The sequence below is a fragment of the Nelumbo nucifera genome, chromosome 3 (assembly GCF_055504915.1).
Source record: "Nelumbo nucifera cultivar China Antique chromosome 3, China Antique-T2T, whole genome shotgun sequence".
NCBI lineage: Eukaryota > Viridiplantae > Streptophyta > Magnoliopsida > Proteales > Nelumbonaceae > Nelumbo > Nelumbo nucifera.
Window position 1 is genome coordinate 31,578,245 of NC_142651.1, and position 16,414 is coordinate 31,594,658.

At 38.6% G+C, this 16,414-nt stretch overlaps 1 protein-coding gene across 7 annotated transcripts in view; it reads left to right on the forward strand.

Annotated features, from left to right (window-relative positions):
* Positions 1-851: 851 nt before the first annotated feature.
* LOC104590836 (uncharacterized) overlaps positions 852-16,414 on the forward strand; it is a 60,442-nt gene continuing 44,879 nt past the window's right edge. The window contains exons 1-4 of one of the 7 annotated variants that reach the window (XM_088900166.1): positions 852-1,658; positions 1,876-1,955; positions 5,493-5,600; positions 16,232-16,291. In XM_088900166.1, the coding sequence (XP_088756292.1) occupies positions 1,938-1,955; positions 5,493-5,600; positions 16,232-16,291 (186 nt within the window). In that variant the 5' untranslated portion in view covers positions 852-1,658; positions 1,876-1,937. Of the gene's footprint in view, positions 1,705-1,875; positions 1,956-5,492; positions 5,601-16,172; positions 16,292-16,414 lie in introns of all 7 variants that reach the window. The other 6 variants (XM_088900164.1, XM_088900165.1, XM_010249899.2 and 3 more) reach the window with 6 other exon arrangements.

Consider the following 16,414-nt stretch of genomic DNA (forward strand, 5'->3'; position numbering starts at 1 on the left):
CAGTTCTTAGGTCAAATGGTCTGACCTTTCGATTCCGTCCAATTTTCAAAACCATGCCTTGGCCAACTTTGACAATAGTGCTGAAGTTGGAATCAAATCTAGGTCTTCTCTCCATAAATGATGACATGTAAAGATGTCCCCAACGTACAGGTGCAGTGTCCTATGGGTACGTGCAGATAGGAGATCCAACCTCAGTTGAAATCACCTACCAGCAACATAAGTTCCAACGCCTTCCCAACATGATCCGACACCACACATCTCATACATGTTGGGTCCGGACTCCCTTCAAAACCCTTATATATTAGTATCTTTTTTTCACATTCCAGAGCTCTTCTACACCGTAAAATTGCCGGAACTTCTCCCATCACTTTATTGTCGATGTGTCCTGAAAGCTGAAACTAAAATGAAAACCAATTCCACGATTTCATATATCATCGGTACAGTTACAGTTCTTGTTAGTACCTTTTTTGTCCAAAAAAAAAAAACAGAAAAGCAATTTCCTCATGAACAGCTAATTCATCTCCATGGGCTCTGTTTGGGAAGAGTGCAAATACAGATATGTTCGGTGCAAACATAAATACGCATAGGCTACATCTGTGTGTCCTGAACATATTTGAATTTGCACTCTTTCTAAACCAGCCAATTCTATGACAGACGGAAGGAAAATGACAAGGGTGTCAAAATTATAATTAATGTAAACTAAATTCAAATCCAAAAGGGTTTATGAGTGTTTCAGATTACGATACAATTGTACAAAGGAATGTGATCATGTGAATAAACAAACAAAAGAATACAACAAACACAAAGGATGGAAAACAAAAACATAGGAAAACAGGATTTATCTGTTGGGTTTCATAATTAAAATTAAATTTCAGAGTAGAAGCTACAAGACTACCAACAATGAATGACTATATATTACCACTGGATGAAGGTAAGCTGATTATAATAGCACAAGAAGCAACATTAAAGTTTAAACTGGAAAACCACTGTAGCCATAGTAATACAGATGTATAATCTTGACAACCAGTGTAATTCTTCATAAGACCAGACCAGAAAAAAACAAGTCTGACAAAACAAAACTAATAAATAAGATACAAAAGATTAAGCACAAGTAGAACAGAGAAATCAAGCTTGCAGATGCCCATGGAAGACGATGAGAAAGACGGGGATAATTTTGTCTCAAAAAAACTTTTTTCTTCTCTAAACTCACTGGTTTGGGGTTTGGACAATATTTTCATTAAAAGTCCTTTAAGTTTATACAAGGAGGGCTAATTACAATCAGCGAAAAGTTTGGCTGTTTGTAAAAGGCAGTCTGAGCTGTGTAGGAGCTTTCGAAGAGCCAAGTTTTTCCAGAGCCCAGACTGTTTTTCCAAACAGGCAAGCTACACACGCCTTCTAAATCGCCTTACTCTGCATAGACGTGTATGCATTATATCGCAAATGCTGCTGTGAGATCTCTCCTCTCGCCCCACGACGTGTGTGCATCCCTCCTCTCGCCCCACGATGTTACTTTTCTCGCCCTACGACGTTGCTTCTCTTCGCGTGGTCCAGATTCTCTTTCTCTCTCTCTAGCAGACTAGTAGCTTCTGACTTCCACTGTTCAAGCTGAAGTTGCTTGGTTAGTCCACAATCCACAACTGGGTTCTTGTCAAGGATAAGTTACAACCCTCTCTCTCTCATTATCAATGTTTGCTTGTCAGTAAGGTTGAAGCTTGAACATTAATATCCTTCTTTTTGATTGTTCTGTTGTTTTTGTTCCACCCCTTTCTTTATTTCTTTCTTTATTTATTTTTTGTTTTTTTAATCTTCCTTGCTTTTGGGCCGTCTTTCTTTTACTTCTTAAATTTTATTCATTTTCTTCTACATTGTTCACAGATTCCTTGAGATGGAAAATAGCTGTTCTTCGTATCATTAGCTGATTCTTAGTTTCATGGAAGATGAAGATATCAAATTACGTAAGGTTCCTTGTAATTGTGCTTGGATAAGTTTATATTTACTTGACTTTTTTGTTGAAGTACACTGGATGGTGAAGAAATTTACTGGTTTAATAGTGCTTACTGCAAATTTTTATTTGATTGAGTCAAATAATGACTATTAAATGCAAAGAATTTATTTGAATTTAGTCACAATGGCGATGTGGATTAACTAAATGTTCGTTAATGTTTCCCAAAATGTCTTTCCTTTTATTCTTCTTTTTACTCTAACAATATCCCTCTTTTTTTACTGCTAAGAAGTGCAAGGTAGTTGATTGAAAAATTAAATTAAGTAAAAATCTGGATAGTTCAAAATAACGAACAAGCATTTGAAGGGCAACCACTGGCGCCTTAAATAAGCTTGTTTTAGTTTTGTTTGTTTATTTATTTTTTCATTTGCTTTCGGGATCAGCTCATTAGCCAAGAAGAGAGGAAAACGGATGGCCCTGTGTCTTGACTCTAGCTGATCCACCTTTTTTATTATGTTAAGACAGAGGGCAAACTTAAATATTTTTTTTTTCCTTTTCTTTCATAGGGTGGGTTATGGTTCTCATACACACCAGGAAACTACAGTTTATCTTGGCTCCAACCCTGTATAACTGTTTCTAAGATAACTAGGCCTGCCAATTGGGTTGGGTGGGTCGGGTTCAGGTTGGGTCAAGACACTTCAGGTTGATTTGGGTCGGGTTGAATTTCGGGTTGGGTTGTCAAATGCTAGACCCTAACCCTAAATGTTCAAGTTAGGGTTGACCAATGGGTCAATTTGGGTCATAAAAAAAAGACTGAAATTTAAAAAAATAATGAAAAAATACATGAAAAATGCCAAAATTAAAGGAATTAACCTTGAAATTCAAAATATAAAATAAGAAAACTTGAACATTTAACAATTCAAAGAGTAAAGACTAAATAGTAAAATTAAAGACTAACAATGCATAAATAATTCCAATTAGACCCGACAATCGGGTCAGCGGGTTGACCCATGACCCAACCCAGTTTTTTCTTGGTTGGATCAGGTCGGGTCATCCTCACACTCATGTAGCTAAATATGAGACCCTAACCCTGTTTTTTTTCGGGTTGGTTGGGTCGGGTTCATGGGCTGGGTCAATTTTTTGCCAGGTCTAAAGATAACTATCAGAAAAAGAGGTAGATACTTTCTTATGATATTATTTTGATAGTAAAGAATAAATTCTATTAAAAGAGAATAAATGGTAAAAGCTCAGGTGATAAGACATCAACAAGAGAAGAACAATATACGGGATAAAACAAAAATAGCCCGCCAAACCAAAAACCACCCAAACAGGAGCCTGGATCTCCTGAAAGCAAAATTCTGAGAACACGGAATCCAGCCTAACATTGGGAATATCTCCTGTACATGCATCTTAAATTCATGAGGAGATGTTTCCAATGTGCAGCTAGATGCCCATGCTTGCAGAGTATGTGCAGGGGTTTTGTTTTCAGGAGATCCTGACCCCAAACAGCCATCCCTCCACCATTATATCACCTTCATTTACTATATCAAAATATCCATGTAAAACTAAAAAAATGGAAATACCCCACCTCAACCCTTCTCTTGATCATCTTACTTGCCTTACCAACAAAAATTCCATCCACCCTCCTAAGATGGCATCATAATCCACCCCCCAAAACCTTCAGTACCATTTACTTTTCACTGAATTAAATCCCCATATCAATATCCACTCCTTTGTCTTAACTGCCATATCACCACCCTTACGTTCTCCACCTACCACCCTCAAAAACTTCTCAAAACCTCAGCCCTCACTCTCCTAGCTTCTTTTGTGTACTCTCACCGGATTTAGAAGTTTTAATTATCTCTTCTAGTTGCTTCTTCCCCTCCTAAAAGGAACAATCCCCATTTCTTGCCAAACTCAGCTTCTCTTTCAACCAAAGTGTGCTACCTTCTTAACCTTAAAACCTTATCAACTGATACAATATCTTCTTGACCGTCATTATCTATATATGCTCCTAAATGTTATTCACGTGCACCGTTCATCTTATTGGATTATTATCAATTCTGGTTCAATTTTTTTATTGGTAATTATGGTTCAACAATAAAAGTTTGAGGGCAGAAATTCCAGCACTAAGAAAAGGGTTGAGGATTGCAAAACAACTAGGCTTGTGAGAAATTTGAGGTGGAACGTGACTCTAAGCGGGTTGTAGACTGGATGAGAATGTGGGAGGTATGACACCTAGCGAAAAAAAAGGAGTCAGATTCCAATGGGTTTGAAGAACAGCAAATGGCTTGGCTGATGCACTAGCCAAGCAATAGAGAAACATATCTGAGCTGTTTTAGCCTTATTTGAAATTTAAATGTTACATTGTAGGGCTGTTTTGCATGCTTTAACATGTAACCACATTTATTTGCTATTGAATAAAATTTATAGTTTCCAATAAAAAATCCTTGATTGTTACTAATACGAAAAAAAGACCATATAAATTTTCCTATTGGTCAATGTAGATCCTAGATCAGCAGTGGATGATCTAAGGGGATGGTCTGCAGTGGCAAATTCTTCAACTAGACGGTTTGTGTTTCAGTCTTATTGGACACCTGCAGCACAACAAAGGGTAAAATTAAACTTTGATGGAAGCTCCTTGGGTAATCCAGGACCCTCTAGAGCTGGGGGAGTCTTCAGGGATGGGGAGGGCAGACTGGTGGCACTATATTCTGGTTCCATAGGTGTGGGAGACTCTCTGAGAGCTGAAATTATGGCTTTACTACAAGGCCTGAGATTGGCCAAGCAATGGGGATTTCAAAACTTTGAGGTGGAGGGAGATTCTAAGCTGTTAATAGGATGGCTGCAGACAAAAAAGGCTGAGTATATGGACTTTTAGACAACAAATAAGGGAAATACTTTTCTTAGCAAGGGATTTTGGAGTAATATTCAAATGGGTAAGGAGGTCAGCCAACTCTGTGGTTGATAGTTTAGCAAAGCAGGGGACCTTCAGGGTAAACTTCTTTGGGGCTGTATTGGAACTTTTGAAATTGATTGGGGTCAACACTCATATTCTGAGTGGTTGACTGTGTATGATGATTAATTGCTATTTTTAGTGAAAATTACTGTTTCCAATTAAAAAAAATGTAGATCCTAGATCACAAGATTCAGTGTCATCTTCAGTTCTTTGTCTTCTTGAGAAGTTCTTCAATTGTTGTCCCACTTGACTATCTCATATTGGAATTGAAGTGAGGGGAACGGGTAATCATGAATCAACATTGATCAGCTTACTGGAACGGTTATAAATGTTTTACCTAATTCATGTGGCACCTCTCATCTTGTTTTTTGGTTTTGGCCAAGCAGATCCACAGCTGAAACTTAAACCCTTTTTCCTTGCCACTGAAATATATCTATGCAAGCACTTCAGTTGGAATTTCATAGTTTCTTTTCATCTTTAAATCCAGGAATCTAAAATGGCATTTTAGTTTTGATACTCGTGGAAGCAAAATGTTATGCTTATCCACAGATGCAACCATGTTTGTTTTATTTTACCGTCTTCCTTTCTCAGGTTTCTCTACTGGTGGATCCAAAAAGTAGATCATGTCTCTGTGGAGCTGCTTTGATTTGTGTAGCCCTCTTGATTGGGAGTGCATTCACAGCCAGAAACTACAAAGATGTATACATCATTTTAAACCTGTGGTTGATTTTTTTTTTCTTTTATCATTATTATGCAGATATTCTTAATTTGATAAATAGCATAGAAGCATATCTTGCAGTTTGGAGTGTTTGTTTTTTGAGGTTAATTACAAGAACAGAACTGGGTTGAGGGTTAAGGCATGGTTGGTCACTTATTTATTCTTTAGTCTTTATAAAAGCCCCTTCCCAGGAAAGAGAAAATTTTGAATGTGTTATGTAAGCATTCCATATTAGTGTTAGGTTCCTCCAAATACAGGTTTACTAAGAAGATTCTTAGAATCCTTCTAGATAGTAAATATGAATAGCTTGTAAAGAAAAAAAATAGAGTAATTTATAAATAACAAAAGTTGATTTTTCAAAGACAACCAAATTAGGGACTAGGGTAATTTGTAATCTCCTAAACTATGATACCCAGTTACAGATGCCAAATCGAATACAGCTAGGGAAACAAGGATACGGCTTTCTATTTCCTAAACTCATGGCATCTTGGTGGGTGGAAAGTTAAGGAGGGTGCAAAGTTGAAAGAGAGACTAGTGGTACTGGAAGCATGTCTGGTTGGTCTTTTCCATATCCAACCCTGATGAAAGGCAAGTGGAGTCATGGATTGCAAAGGAATAAATACCAAAATGGCCTGTTCAACATGATAACAGGGGGAGGATTCTTTTTATCTTCTCAGGCAAAGAAAATAGCAGAGAGGATCTTAGAGTGGGAGCCACTTCAATGCAGGTATACTGAACTGGGGATTGATTGCAGATTGCTGATTGCTGATTGCTGATTGCTGGTTCAAATGGGGTCTATTGGAATCTGGGTTTTGGAAGGGGCTTCAGGGAAAATGAATGTGACTCTTTAGTTCAGTTGCTGGATCTAATAGGACAAGTTCACTTGGACCCATCCTTGGAAGATTCCAAAATATGGAAAGGCCCTTCAGATGGCTTCTTCTCGTGTTCTTCCTTTTTTAGTGTTCTTGCTTCACCTAGCATCCCATTTGGGGATTTCCCTGTGAAAGAAATTTAGAGTAAGCCTATCCCCCCAAAAATTTAAGCTTTTTGTTGGGAAATTTTCCTTGGCAAGGTAAATACTTGTGATATGCTGCAGAGAAGAAGACCTTTTGCTTGCCTTTCTCCTTACATGTGCTCCCTTTGTAAGGAAAGTGGTGAGTCCTTGGCACATCTATCATTATTTTGTTCCTTTGTGCATTACATTTGGGAATTTTTTTGTACTCTCTTTGGTTGCAGGTGGGTTTCCCCTCAAGATGTGGCAAGACTTTTCAACTGAGACTTTTTGAGCTAACCGAAGAAAAGAGGGAAGGTTATGTGGAAAGCTACAAGGCAACTATTTGTTGGGTGATTTGGGAAGAAAGGAATAACAGAATATTCTTGGAGAAGAGTAGAACAATGGAGGAGGTAATCAACACCATTAAATTTAAAGTAGTTCATTGGGTAAAATCTTTGCATATCTTTCAAGACTTCTCAATCACAAACATTCTAAGATCTTGGATGGAAGTAGCACAATCCTCAAGAGTGAAAGAGAAAGGATGGAATGGAAACCTCCAAATGGTAATAGGATTAAATTGAATTTTGATGGAAGCTCTCTTGGAAATCCGAGACTGTTAGGTATCGGAAGAGTAATAAGAAATTCTAAAAGGAGAATATTAGCTTTGTTCTTTGGACCGATTGGAATTGACAACTCTCTAAAAGATGAGTTAATGACATTGCTACAAGGACTGAAGATAGCTAAGCAGCTAGGACTGAGGCATATTGAGGTTGAAGGGGATTCCAAGCTGATCATCTCTTGGGCTAAAAACAATAGAAATACTCCGTGGACTTTCAAACAAGTGATAAGGGAAGTGGAAAAGGTTGCAAAGGTGGTAGAGGCTGAATTCAAATGGGTTAGAAGGAGTGCAAATGGGCTAGCTAATTATCTTGCTAAACAAGGGGCTTTGAGGCAACAATTGTTTTGGGCTACAATGTAAAGTGGGACAGAAATATGTACTAGTGTGGGAGCATTAATCCCATACACAAAGCTATAAAACTTTAATCTAACCCTAAATTCAAATAAAGTTCTCTTTTGCTGATAAAAAAAAGAAGTGTTGCCAAGAACAGAAGAAGGAAGATAGTTGATCAAATACACAACTGTACTAGCTGCTTCTACCCAAAATGAAGTCGGAGCGTGGGATTCTTGTAGTAATGTCCGCACAACACTGAGGATATGTCTTCTTCCGTTCAGCTACACCATTCTGTTGAGGAGTGTCTGGACAGCTACGCGGAGATTGAATTTCATAACTCCTCAAGTAGGCTTGAAAGTCTCCATCTCTATATTCTCCCCCTGAATCTGAATGGAGGATATTCATATTACACTTGAAACGAGTTTGCACCATAGTATGAAATAATTTAAATGTCGCAAAGACCTTTGATTTGTGCTGTAGAAAATAAATCCAAGTGTATCTGGTACAATCATCTATAAACAATACAAAGTATTTGTATCCCAATAGTGAAGTAATAGAAGCAGACCAAATATCACTATGTATTATTTCAAAAGGTTTAGTGGCATACTCAAAAGTGTGAAGAAAAGGTAAAACATGACTTTTACTCAAACAACAAGCAGTGTAAGAAACATCAATAGTATGAACAGGAGGAATTTTATTCTTAGTTAAACCAGAGTCAAACAAAAACTTCAATTTTTGAGAATATGGATGACCCAATTGTTTATTCCATAAATCCCAAACATTATTTCTATAACTCAACAGAGAAGCTCTTGATTGAGACTTCTCGAACTCTAGTGCAAACAAACGCCCCAGCCTACGCCCCCTCCCTTTCACCTTTCCATTGTATGTCCTATATCAAGCAATCATCATGAGAAAAGGTGAGAGCATTTCCTTCATCAACAAGTTGACTAACAGAAATTAGATTAGTAGTAAGGTTGGGTACTAAGAGGGTTTTTGAGAGAGGGAAGGACATAGTGGGTGATAGTTTAGGGGATAAATCATTACTACCAATAATGTCTAACTTTTCACCATTGGCAGTAACAATGTGTTTATGGTGAGTCTTAGAAGATGAATTTAGTTGATTGGTGGCACTTGAATCTATAATCCAAGCATGTGAAGGAGAAGAGCAATATGTAGAGAACTTACTAGACAAGCCAATAGTAGAAAAAGCCTTACACTCATAACACTGGGTTTTCACCGAAGAATCACCCTTAGTGGACACAATGTCAGTTGCCTGTCCATTTGTTACCTGATAGGCCCGAGGTTGAGTCTTTTTCTGAGAACCCTTAGCTGGTCAGATTGGACAATCTGGAATGATGTGATCATGTTGCTTGCAATAGGTGCAGACATTCTTCTTCTTACAGTGAGAGGCAATATGCCCAAAACCCTTACACTCATAACACTGGGTTTTGGAGAAGTCTTTGGAGGTTGAATTCTTACCTCCATGAGCAATAAAAGTTGTTTCAGACCCAATTTTAGTCATCTTTCCATCAAATCCGGCAATAGTGAGAAGCCTAATCTCTTCCCTTAGTAGCTCCCCTAAAATAGAATCTAGATATGGAAGTGTTCCCCTACTCAGAATATTGGACCTGATTATCTCATATTCATGTCTAAGCCTCATCAAAAATTGAGTTACCTTCCTCTTCCCAAAGAGCCCCTTTTATATTAAAAGATATGTATTGTTACAAGAATGCCCTTATAGGGCTGAAAGATAAAAAAGAACAAATAAAATAATAAGAGTACTGTACAACAAGGGTTATACTAATAATGTACATCAAGATATATCTTCACAATACTGCTCTCTTTGATTAGCTCCCTCAATTAAGGAGGGTGTAGTTTGCACAACATCAGTAGCCAACGTTTCAGCCTTCCTGCCTGTCTCGATCTCGCCCCCAACAGTTGAATCTCCCTCCAGGAAATCCCCTTTAACCTGCAACTCAACACTACCTATGTTATCTGCGTCCTCCGTGTCTGAATCTTCACTGTATTCCTCGTCTAACCAGTCCCCATCTCCTAAGAAAGTCAAATCCTTCCTTTTTGCGCACCTAGGATTTCGTCTTTCAGGTGAAATCTTGCTTTGTTTCTTCACAGGAATCCATTGTAGCAAGCTTTGTCCAGTCGATTTCGTTCCTGAGGAGCGGCAACCAGCAGAAGGTCGTGAATAGGACGATGATAAACACATCATCCCGTCTAGAAGAGGCCCCCCTGTTCAACCACGTGAGTTTTAAGTGACTCACGTGGTCCCCCTAACTCTTTTTTTCAAATGGGCTGTCATGAGCTCCTTTTGAACCTTTGAGTGTTGACCCTAACTTCTTGATGGGCTTTTGCTGATTACCTAGCCCACAATTACAACCTGTGATGCCACGTGACTTTTGAGGGGCCACATGCGTTCAATCCTTTGTCTGGTTTAGAGTCACCAAACCTGGGTTCGGTTCTCCTTGAACCAATGCCTTCTCCTTGTTTAAATCGTTAGTATTGGTGCCAGCTACAACCTGTGCAAAAGTCCGGCTGCCCTGCAACCTATTTTCTTCTTCTTTACGCATAAGACCTTCCCTCTATTTACTACCTTTTTGTCTCTCCAAAAGGTATTTTTCCATTTTAGTGTAAGTGTTATTCTTGTTTGAACCAGCCAATCACTTACTTCCACGCAGCTCTTCTTCTTCAACCTTCTCATCTCCCTCCCTGCGAGCCTCTTTCCATAGCAGAGCTTCAATGGATGAAGCCAACCAAATTGAATAGAGTATAAACCATAGCGGACTGATCAGAAATGAGATTCTTCATCATTACATCCCTCCTGCACTCCTCTCCTGATACAAAGGCATATGCTTGGGAGAGAGTCACACTGTCCCTGGAAAGAAGATGTTGTCGTGCAATGTCATACTCAGGGTTAAGGCCAGCAAGGAATTCAAACACCCTATACTTCTCTAAGTGTCTTTGATAGGTAGCTTCATCCTTGGTGGTTTCCCAAGCAAAAGTCTCTAGATGGTCGATCTCCTGTCACAGGGTCTTAAGGACTGAAAAATAGGCTGCAACAGATCTATCTCCCTGCCTTGTAGCAATAATCTGATTTCTCAGTTGATAAGCCCTAGCAACATTCTTCCTTTGTGAATAGGTTTCTACAACCCCATCCCATATCTCCTTAGCAGTATTTGCCCATAAAAAACATTTACTTATGTGTGGCAACATGGAATTACACAACCATGTCATTACCATATAATTTTCCTGCACCCACCAGGAGTTGCCAGTTTCAGGTTTCACCTCTTCACCAGTAATATACCCCAATTTTCCACGAGTCCCAATGGCCATCTTTGCAGATTGGGACCATTCCAAGTAGTTTGTACCATCCAACCTAATTGTAGTAATGGTCCCAACTCCGAAGGGGTCTCCAGCATCTCCTCCCACAGGTCCCATTTCATTCCCGGGCTTATATTCAACTCTGTGTCCCTCCATGCTTCTCAAAAGTGTATAGAAAACAAATAAAAAAGCAGCAAGAACAAACAAAACACCTTCTGGAACCAACGACACTCCTTTGGTGTCCTGGACTTTCTTCCCACGAAAGATTCATTTTCTGTGGGATGGGAGAAGAGAGAGAAAAAGCAACCGCCCTCTCTAGAAGCCTCCAAACCACGTGGGACTTGAATCGCCCCTTATAAAAAACTCCAAGGAACCCTAAAAAATTAGGGCACCACTACCTAGGTCAAAATTGAAGAGTCCAACAAAAACAGGACTCTTCCCCTTTCTCCAGTTTTTCCTGATTCTGATGAGAAACCCTAGACCAGCTACAGGGCATACAGATCCATCAAGAAAATCCAAAAACTGGGCTTACCTGAGAGCTTCAATCAGCCCCTTAAATCTCCATGCAGTCGGCCGATCTAGGGCTGCATGAGAGAATCACTTCCAGAACCTTCAACCTGCTCTGATACCAAGTAGAAACCACTATCTGATGATTCGGTCAAGCTTCTTGTGAAAGGAAGAGGAGAAAGTTGTAGATTTCAGCAATAGAAAGAGAAAAGGGAAGGAAGGAGAAGAAGGTCAACTAGGATTGTGTATCATAACCCTAGCCGCCAGCCCCTCATTCTATTTATATTTAACTTAAATATGAGATATTACAAAGATGCCCTTAGTAGGGCGGCAACTCAAACTAAAATGGTTACAACCCTTTTAAAATAAAAACTAATGGGCCCAAGGCCCAACAACTTCTTAATTTAAAAGAAAATAAACTAAACACAAATTGGCCCACTCAACAACACAAATCGGTGGCCCCACTCAACCAATAGAACTGTCCTTTGACTCTCACCTCTATCTTCCGTGGTATCTCCTCTGGCTTTACTCCATTTAGTAGAATAGCAGCCGAGTAGAGGTCTCTCCAGAATACACCACCAAGTGATCCTCCACACATCAATGCAATGGCTTCAGCAGTTTCTTGCTTCCACAGATGAAAAGGCAGGCCTAGTATTCGAACCAACACCCCATCTTCAATAAAGACGTCTCTGGCATTTGACCCTGGACACCATCTTGAGATTGTGAAGTTCCCAAGTTTAGCTTCGATGTTTAAGGCCTCAACTTCTACTTTGTTCTCAAGTAAATCCAGCAGTGCCTTTCCTTTTTCAAAGGGAGTTAAGATGAACATTTTCTGCAACTTCAATCTTGTTGTTAACAACTCTGAAACTTTCGTCTAGTCTTCAACACAGGTTGATGTTTTAACTATCAATTTGTTTCCCCAGTCTTCTCCCTTTAGATTTGCTCCCATTCTGTGTTTTCCTGCCCCAATTGTTACTATTAGAGCCTCTTGCTTATTATCCTCAACCTGGTTATTAGTACTATTTGACTTCCCTTTTACTGTTGAATTTTCGTCTCTTTTATCACCCAACCATTGCAGCAGTTCACTTAATACCCCAAGAACTTCCTTCCAACCCTGACCTTTCCTTCCCTCTGGGAAGAAAACAGTTTGTTTCCTACCCTTTCCAAAGTATTCTGTCAAGGTTATGATAGACCCTTTAGAATTTCTCTTGCACTCTACTACATATTTTCTTCCTGCTTCTGAAAGAAACTCCTTACAGCTGATTTGTTTACCCTTGTTACTTGCACCTTCCAAAAATTCCTTGAAACCTTCAATCACCCCCATACCTTCTACCAGTACCACTCCTCTCCTTGCTTCCCTGATTTTCAGACTCAAATGCCCCTTTAGTGTCAGTTCTTCAAAAAGAAGCTCCTTAGCTTTAATCTTCAATGTTTTTCTCCAGTGCCCTATCTCCATGAATCCTCCCATGTTCATCTGTGACTTCCTAGCACAACGTTGTAGGTTACAACAAGAGACCTCTTGATAGGTAGATATAGAAATATAAAACTCAAACCTATTAAGTTGCAAGAGTTTTCTCTTAAGATGCTCAACTCAATGAGATCCACAATAGATGGGTGAGATTGTACAAGCTCAAAGGTCTTAGTTTTTTTTTTTTTTTTTCACCTCTGAAATTATTGAAGCAATAGAATCTCCTCGACACAAATGACTCTTGCTAACTTGCTTTTTCTCTTGCACTCTACTACATATTTTCTTCCTGCTTCTGAAAGAAACTCCTTACAGCTGATTTGTTTACCCTTGTTACTTGCACCTTCCAAAAATTCCTTGAAACCTTCAATCACCCCCATACCTTCTACCAGTACCACTCCTCTCCTTGCTTCCCTGATTTTCAGACTCAAATGCCCCTTTAGTGTCAGTTCTTCAAAAAGAAGCTCCTTAGCTTTAATCTTCAATGTTTTTCTCCAGTGCCCTATCTCCATGAATCCTCCCATGTTCATCTGTGACTTCCTAGCACAACGTTGTAGGTTACAACAAGAGACCTCTTGATAGGTAGATATAGAAATATAAAACTCAAACCTATTAAGTTGCAAGAGTTTTCTCTTAAGATGCTCAACTCAATGAGATCCACAATAGATGGGTGAGATTGTACAAGCTCAAAGGTCTTAGTTTTTTTTTTTTTTTTTCACCTCTGAAATTATTGAAGCAATAGAATCTCCTCGACACAAATGACTCTTGCTAACTTGCTTTTTCTCTTGCACTCTACTACATATTTTCTTCCTGCTTCTGAAAGAAACTCCTTACAGCTGATTTGTTTACCCTTGTTACTTGCACCTTCCAAAAATTCCTTGAAACCTTCAATCACCCCCATACCTTCTACCAGTACCACTCCTCTCCTTGCCTCCCTGATTTTCAGACTCAAATGCCCCTTTAGTGTCAGTTCTTCAAAAAGAAGCTCCTTAGCTTTAATCTTCAATGTTTTTCTCCAGTGCCCTATCTCCATGAATCCTCCCATGTTCATCTGTGACTTCCTAGCACAACGTTGTAGGTTACAACAAGAGACCTCTTGATAGGTAGATATAGAAATATAAAACTCAAACCTATTAAGTTGCAAGAGTTTTCTCTTAAGATGCTCAACTCAATGAGATCCACAATAGATGGGTGAGATTGTACAAGCTCAAAGGCTTCTTAGTTTTTTTTTTTCACCTCTGAAATTATTGAAGCAATAGAATCTCCTCGACACAAATGACTCTTGCTAACTTGCTTTCTCTAAAAGAAACTATACACTATTTAGAATGATAGCATTTTTTTTTCTCTTGCTTGCTTTGAATCAAGCTAGCCATCTATATTTATAGAGGATTTGAGAGCAAGTGACCATTTTCTAGTTGTTGGAGGGTTTGTACCATTCTTAATAATGACTCAAATTTGCTCCAACATGGTAGAAGGCTTACCAAAGATAGCAATGCGTGTTTAAGCCTTTAAATGGTCAAATTTATTTTAAGTAGTCGACTACCAAATTTTGGTAGCCATCTACTAGACGAAGGGAGGAATCTTTTTTCTCCTCCAGTCAACTACTTCCTATTATTAGTTGACTAATATCAACTTGAACTTGTCTGTTTCAGTTAGTTGACTATGCTTTTTTGGGTAGTCGACTACTTCTCTCACAGTCTTGGTAAATCATGCCTCGGCTACCGCAGTTGGTCCATTATACATTTCTAGTGGTTGACTATGTCTCTCACTCAAGAAAATCATGCCTCGACTGTCACAGTTAGTCAACTGTACATTTCTGAGTAGTCAACTATACTACAAAGCCTTCACAATCTTGCCTTATAGACAGCCCAACACTTAGAAACCTTGGAAATATCCATCCAAAGGTTTGGTACTTCCTTCCTTTAAGCTTTCAAAATAGACTTTTAAGATTGTAATCACTTGTTTAAGTCTAGGAAATCCTAGGAACCAAACCTATTCTAGCCAATGGTCTCTAAGGTTGCCTAAACTGAGTTTGGTCTTGTTGAGCATCATAGAGAGTGCATCTTACACAAATGATCACATTAAGATCCTAAAGACTGACATTTTTAAGTACAACTTGATGTAGTCTTCCTCCTTGTTGAGTTGATGTAGCAGTTAACCTCTTGATAAGCTTCAAATCTTTTGAGTTCTTGAAGTAGCCTTGTCGTGCTTGAATTCACTTGGAGCTTCCTCAGTGGAGATACTTGGAGATGGTAATGCGAACATGAAGCACAAGCAGCTGATCAAGTAAAACTTCCACTTCTTCATCTTTGGTAGCAAACTTGCTTTAATACAATTGAGGCTCAGAGAAGCTTATTTAAGATAGATGCATACTTAATCACACTATTAGTATTCTCAATGAGTTTGTTATCATCAAAAAACGTAGGGTCACCAAAGTTGAGCAGAAAATGGAGGTAGTTTTTCCATTTTATTGGGGGAAGTGCCCATATTACTATCTGTTTTAGATAAGTGAAGCATAAAGATCAACAAATTGTGTGAGGAACTGAGAATAGATTTTTGTTGATGGTGTGGATGGAGGATTATGTGAGAGGGAGCTTATTTAGGCAGTATTTTCTGATTAGAATGAGATGGTGGTGAGGATGGGAATTCAAATGAAAGGGCAGATTAAGGGATGGTGGAGTGGAGCCTCATCTTCTTCGTGGCTGAAAAAATAGTTCCATCGGCTATATTAAATTAAACAGACCAGTGGACTTTCATCAAGGTGAAAAACCAAGATTTTAACCACTGAAGAATGCATTGCTTTTAGGGGATAACTTCCATTTTCTATTAATTTGTCTCTATGCAGCAACAAGCCCTACATGACATGGTGGAAGGCTCATCTCTGAACCTTTTTTCTTGTAGTTTTTAACTCCAAAACTAAGTAACTAACTACCAATCAGAGTGGCAGGATTGTGACTCAGAACATGAGCCTTTATAGATCAATATACAACATGTGATCTCTTTCTATTTAGTTTTAATTTTGGTAGTTTTCATGTTTTTATCTCTATCAGTTGGGCCATGACCCAACCAGTTCTACCAATTGACAATCTAGCTCACAAAACTAAACTTTGTTTAGTTTATAGTTGCATTCTAGGAAGTGTATTTTTTTTTCACTTTGTTTATAGAACTTTCTTGTATCACAATCTTTTCCTGCAAACCAAACACAGCCTTAAAGTTTGTGTCATACTGCAGCACTTGCATCATTGTTTTCTCTGTTTATTGTATTCTTTTCATTTTTTTTTCTTTCTTTGTTTCTACATCAGAGCTGTTCTTCAAATGCATTTCGGCGTATAGTGAATGGATTTTTGGATTGAATATGCAGAAATTCTCAAGATGGGGAGCTGTTGATACCCAGAAGAATAGGCCATCTCATGCATGCAAGGTTATTACTTTTATATATTTTAGTTTATTTTCTTTTTAGCTGACCCCAAATGATTGGGATTAATGGTGAGTTGAGTTTTCTTTGTCTTTCTTATTGTCTGTTCTGTTCTACAAATTTCACATA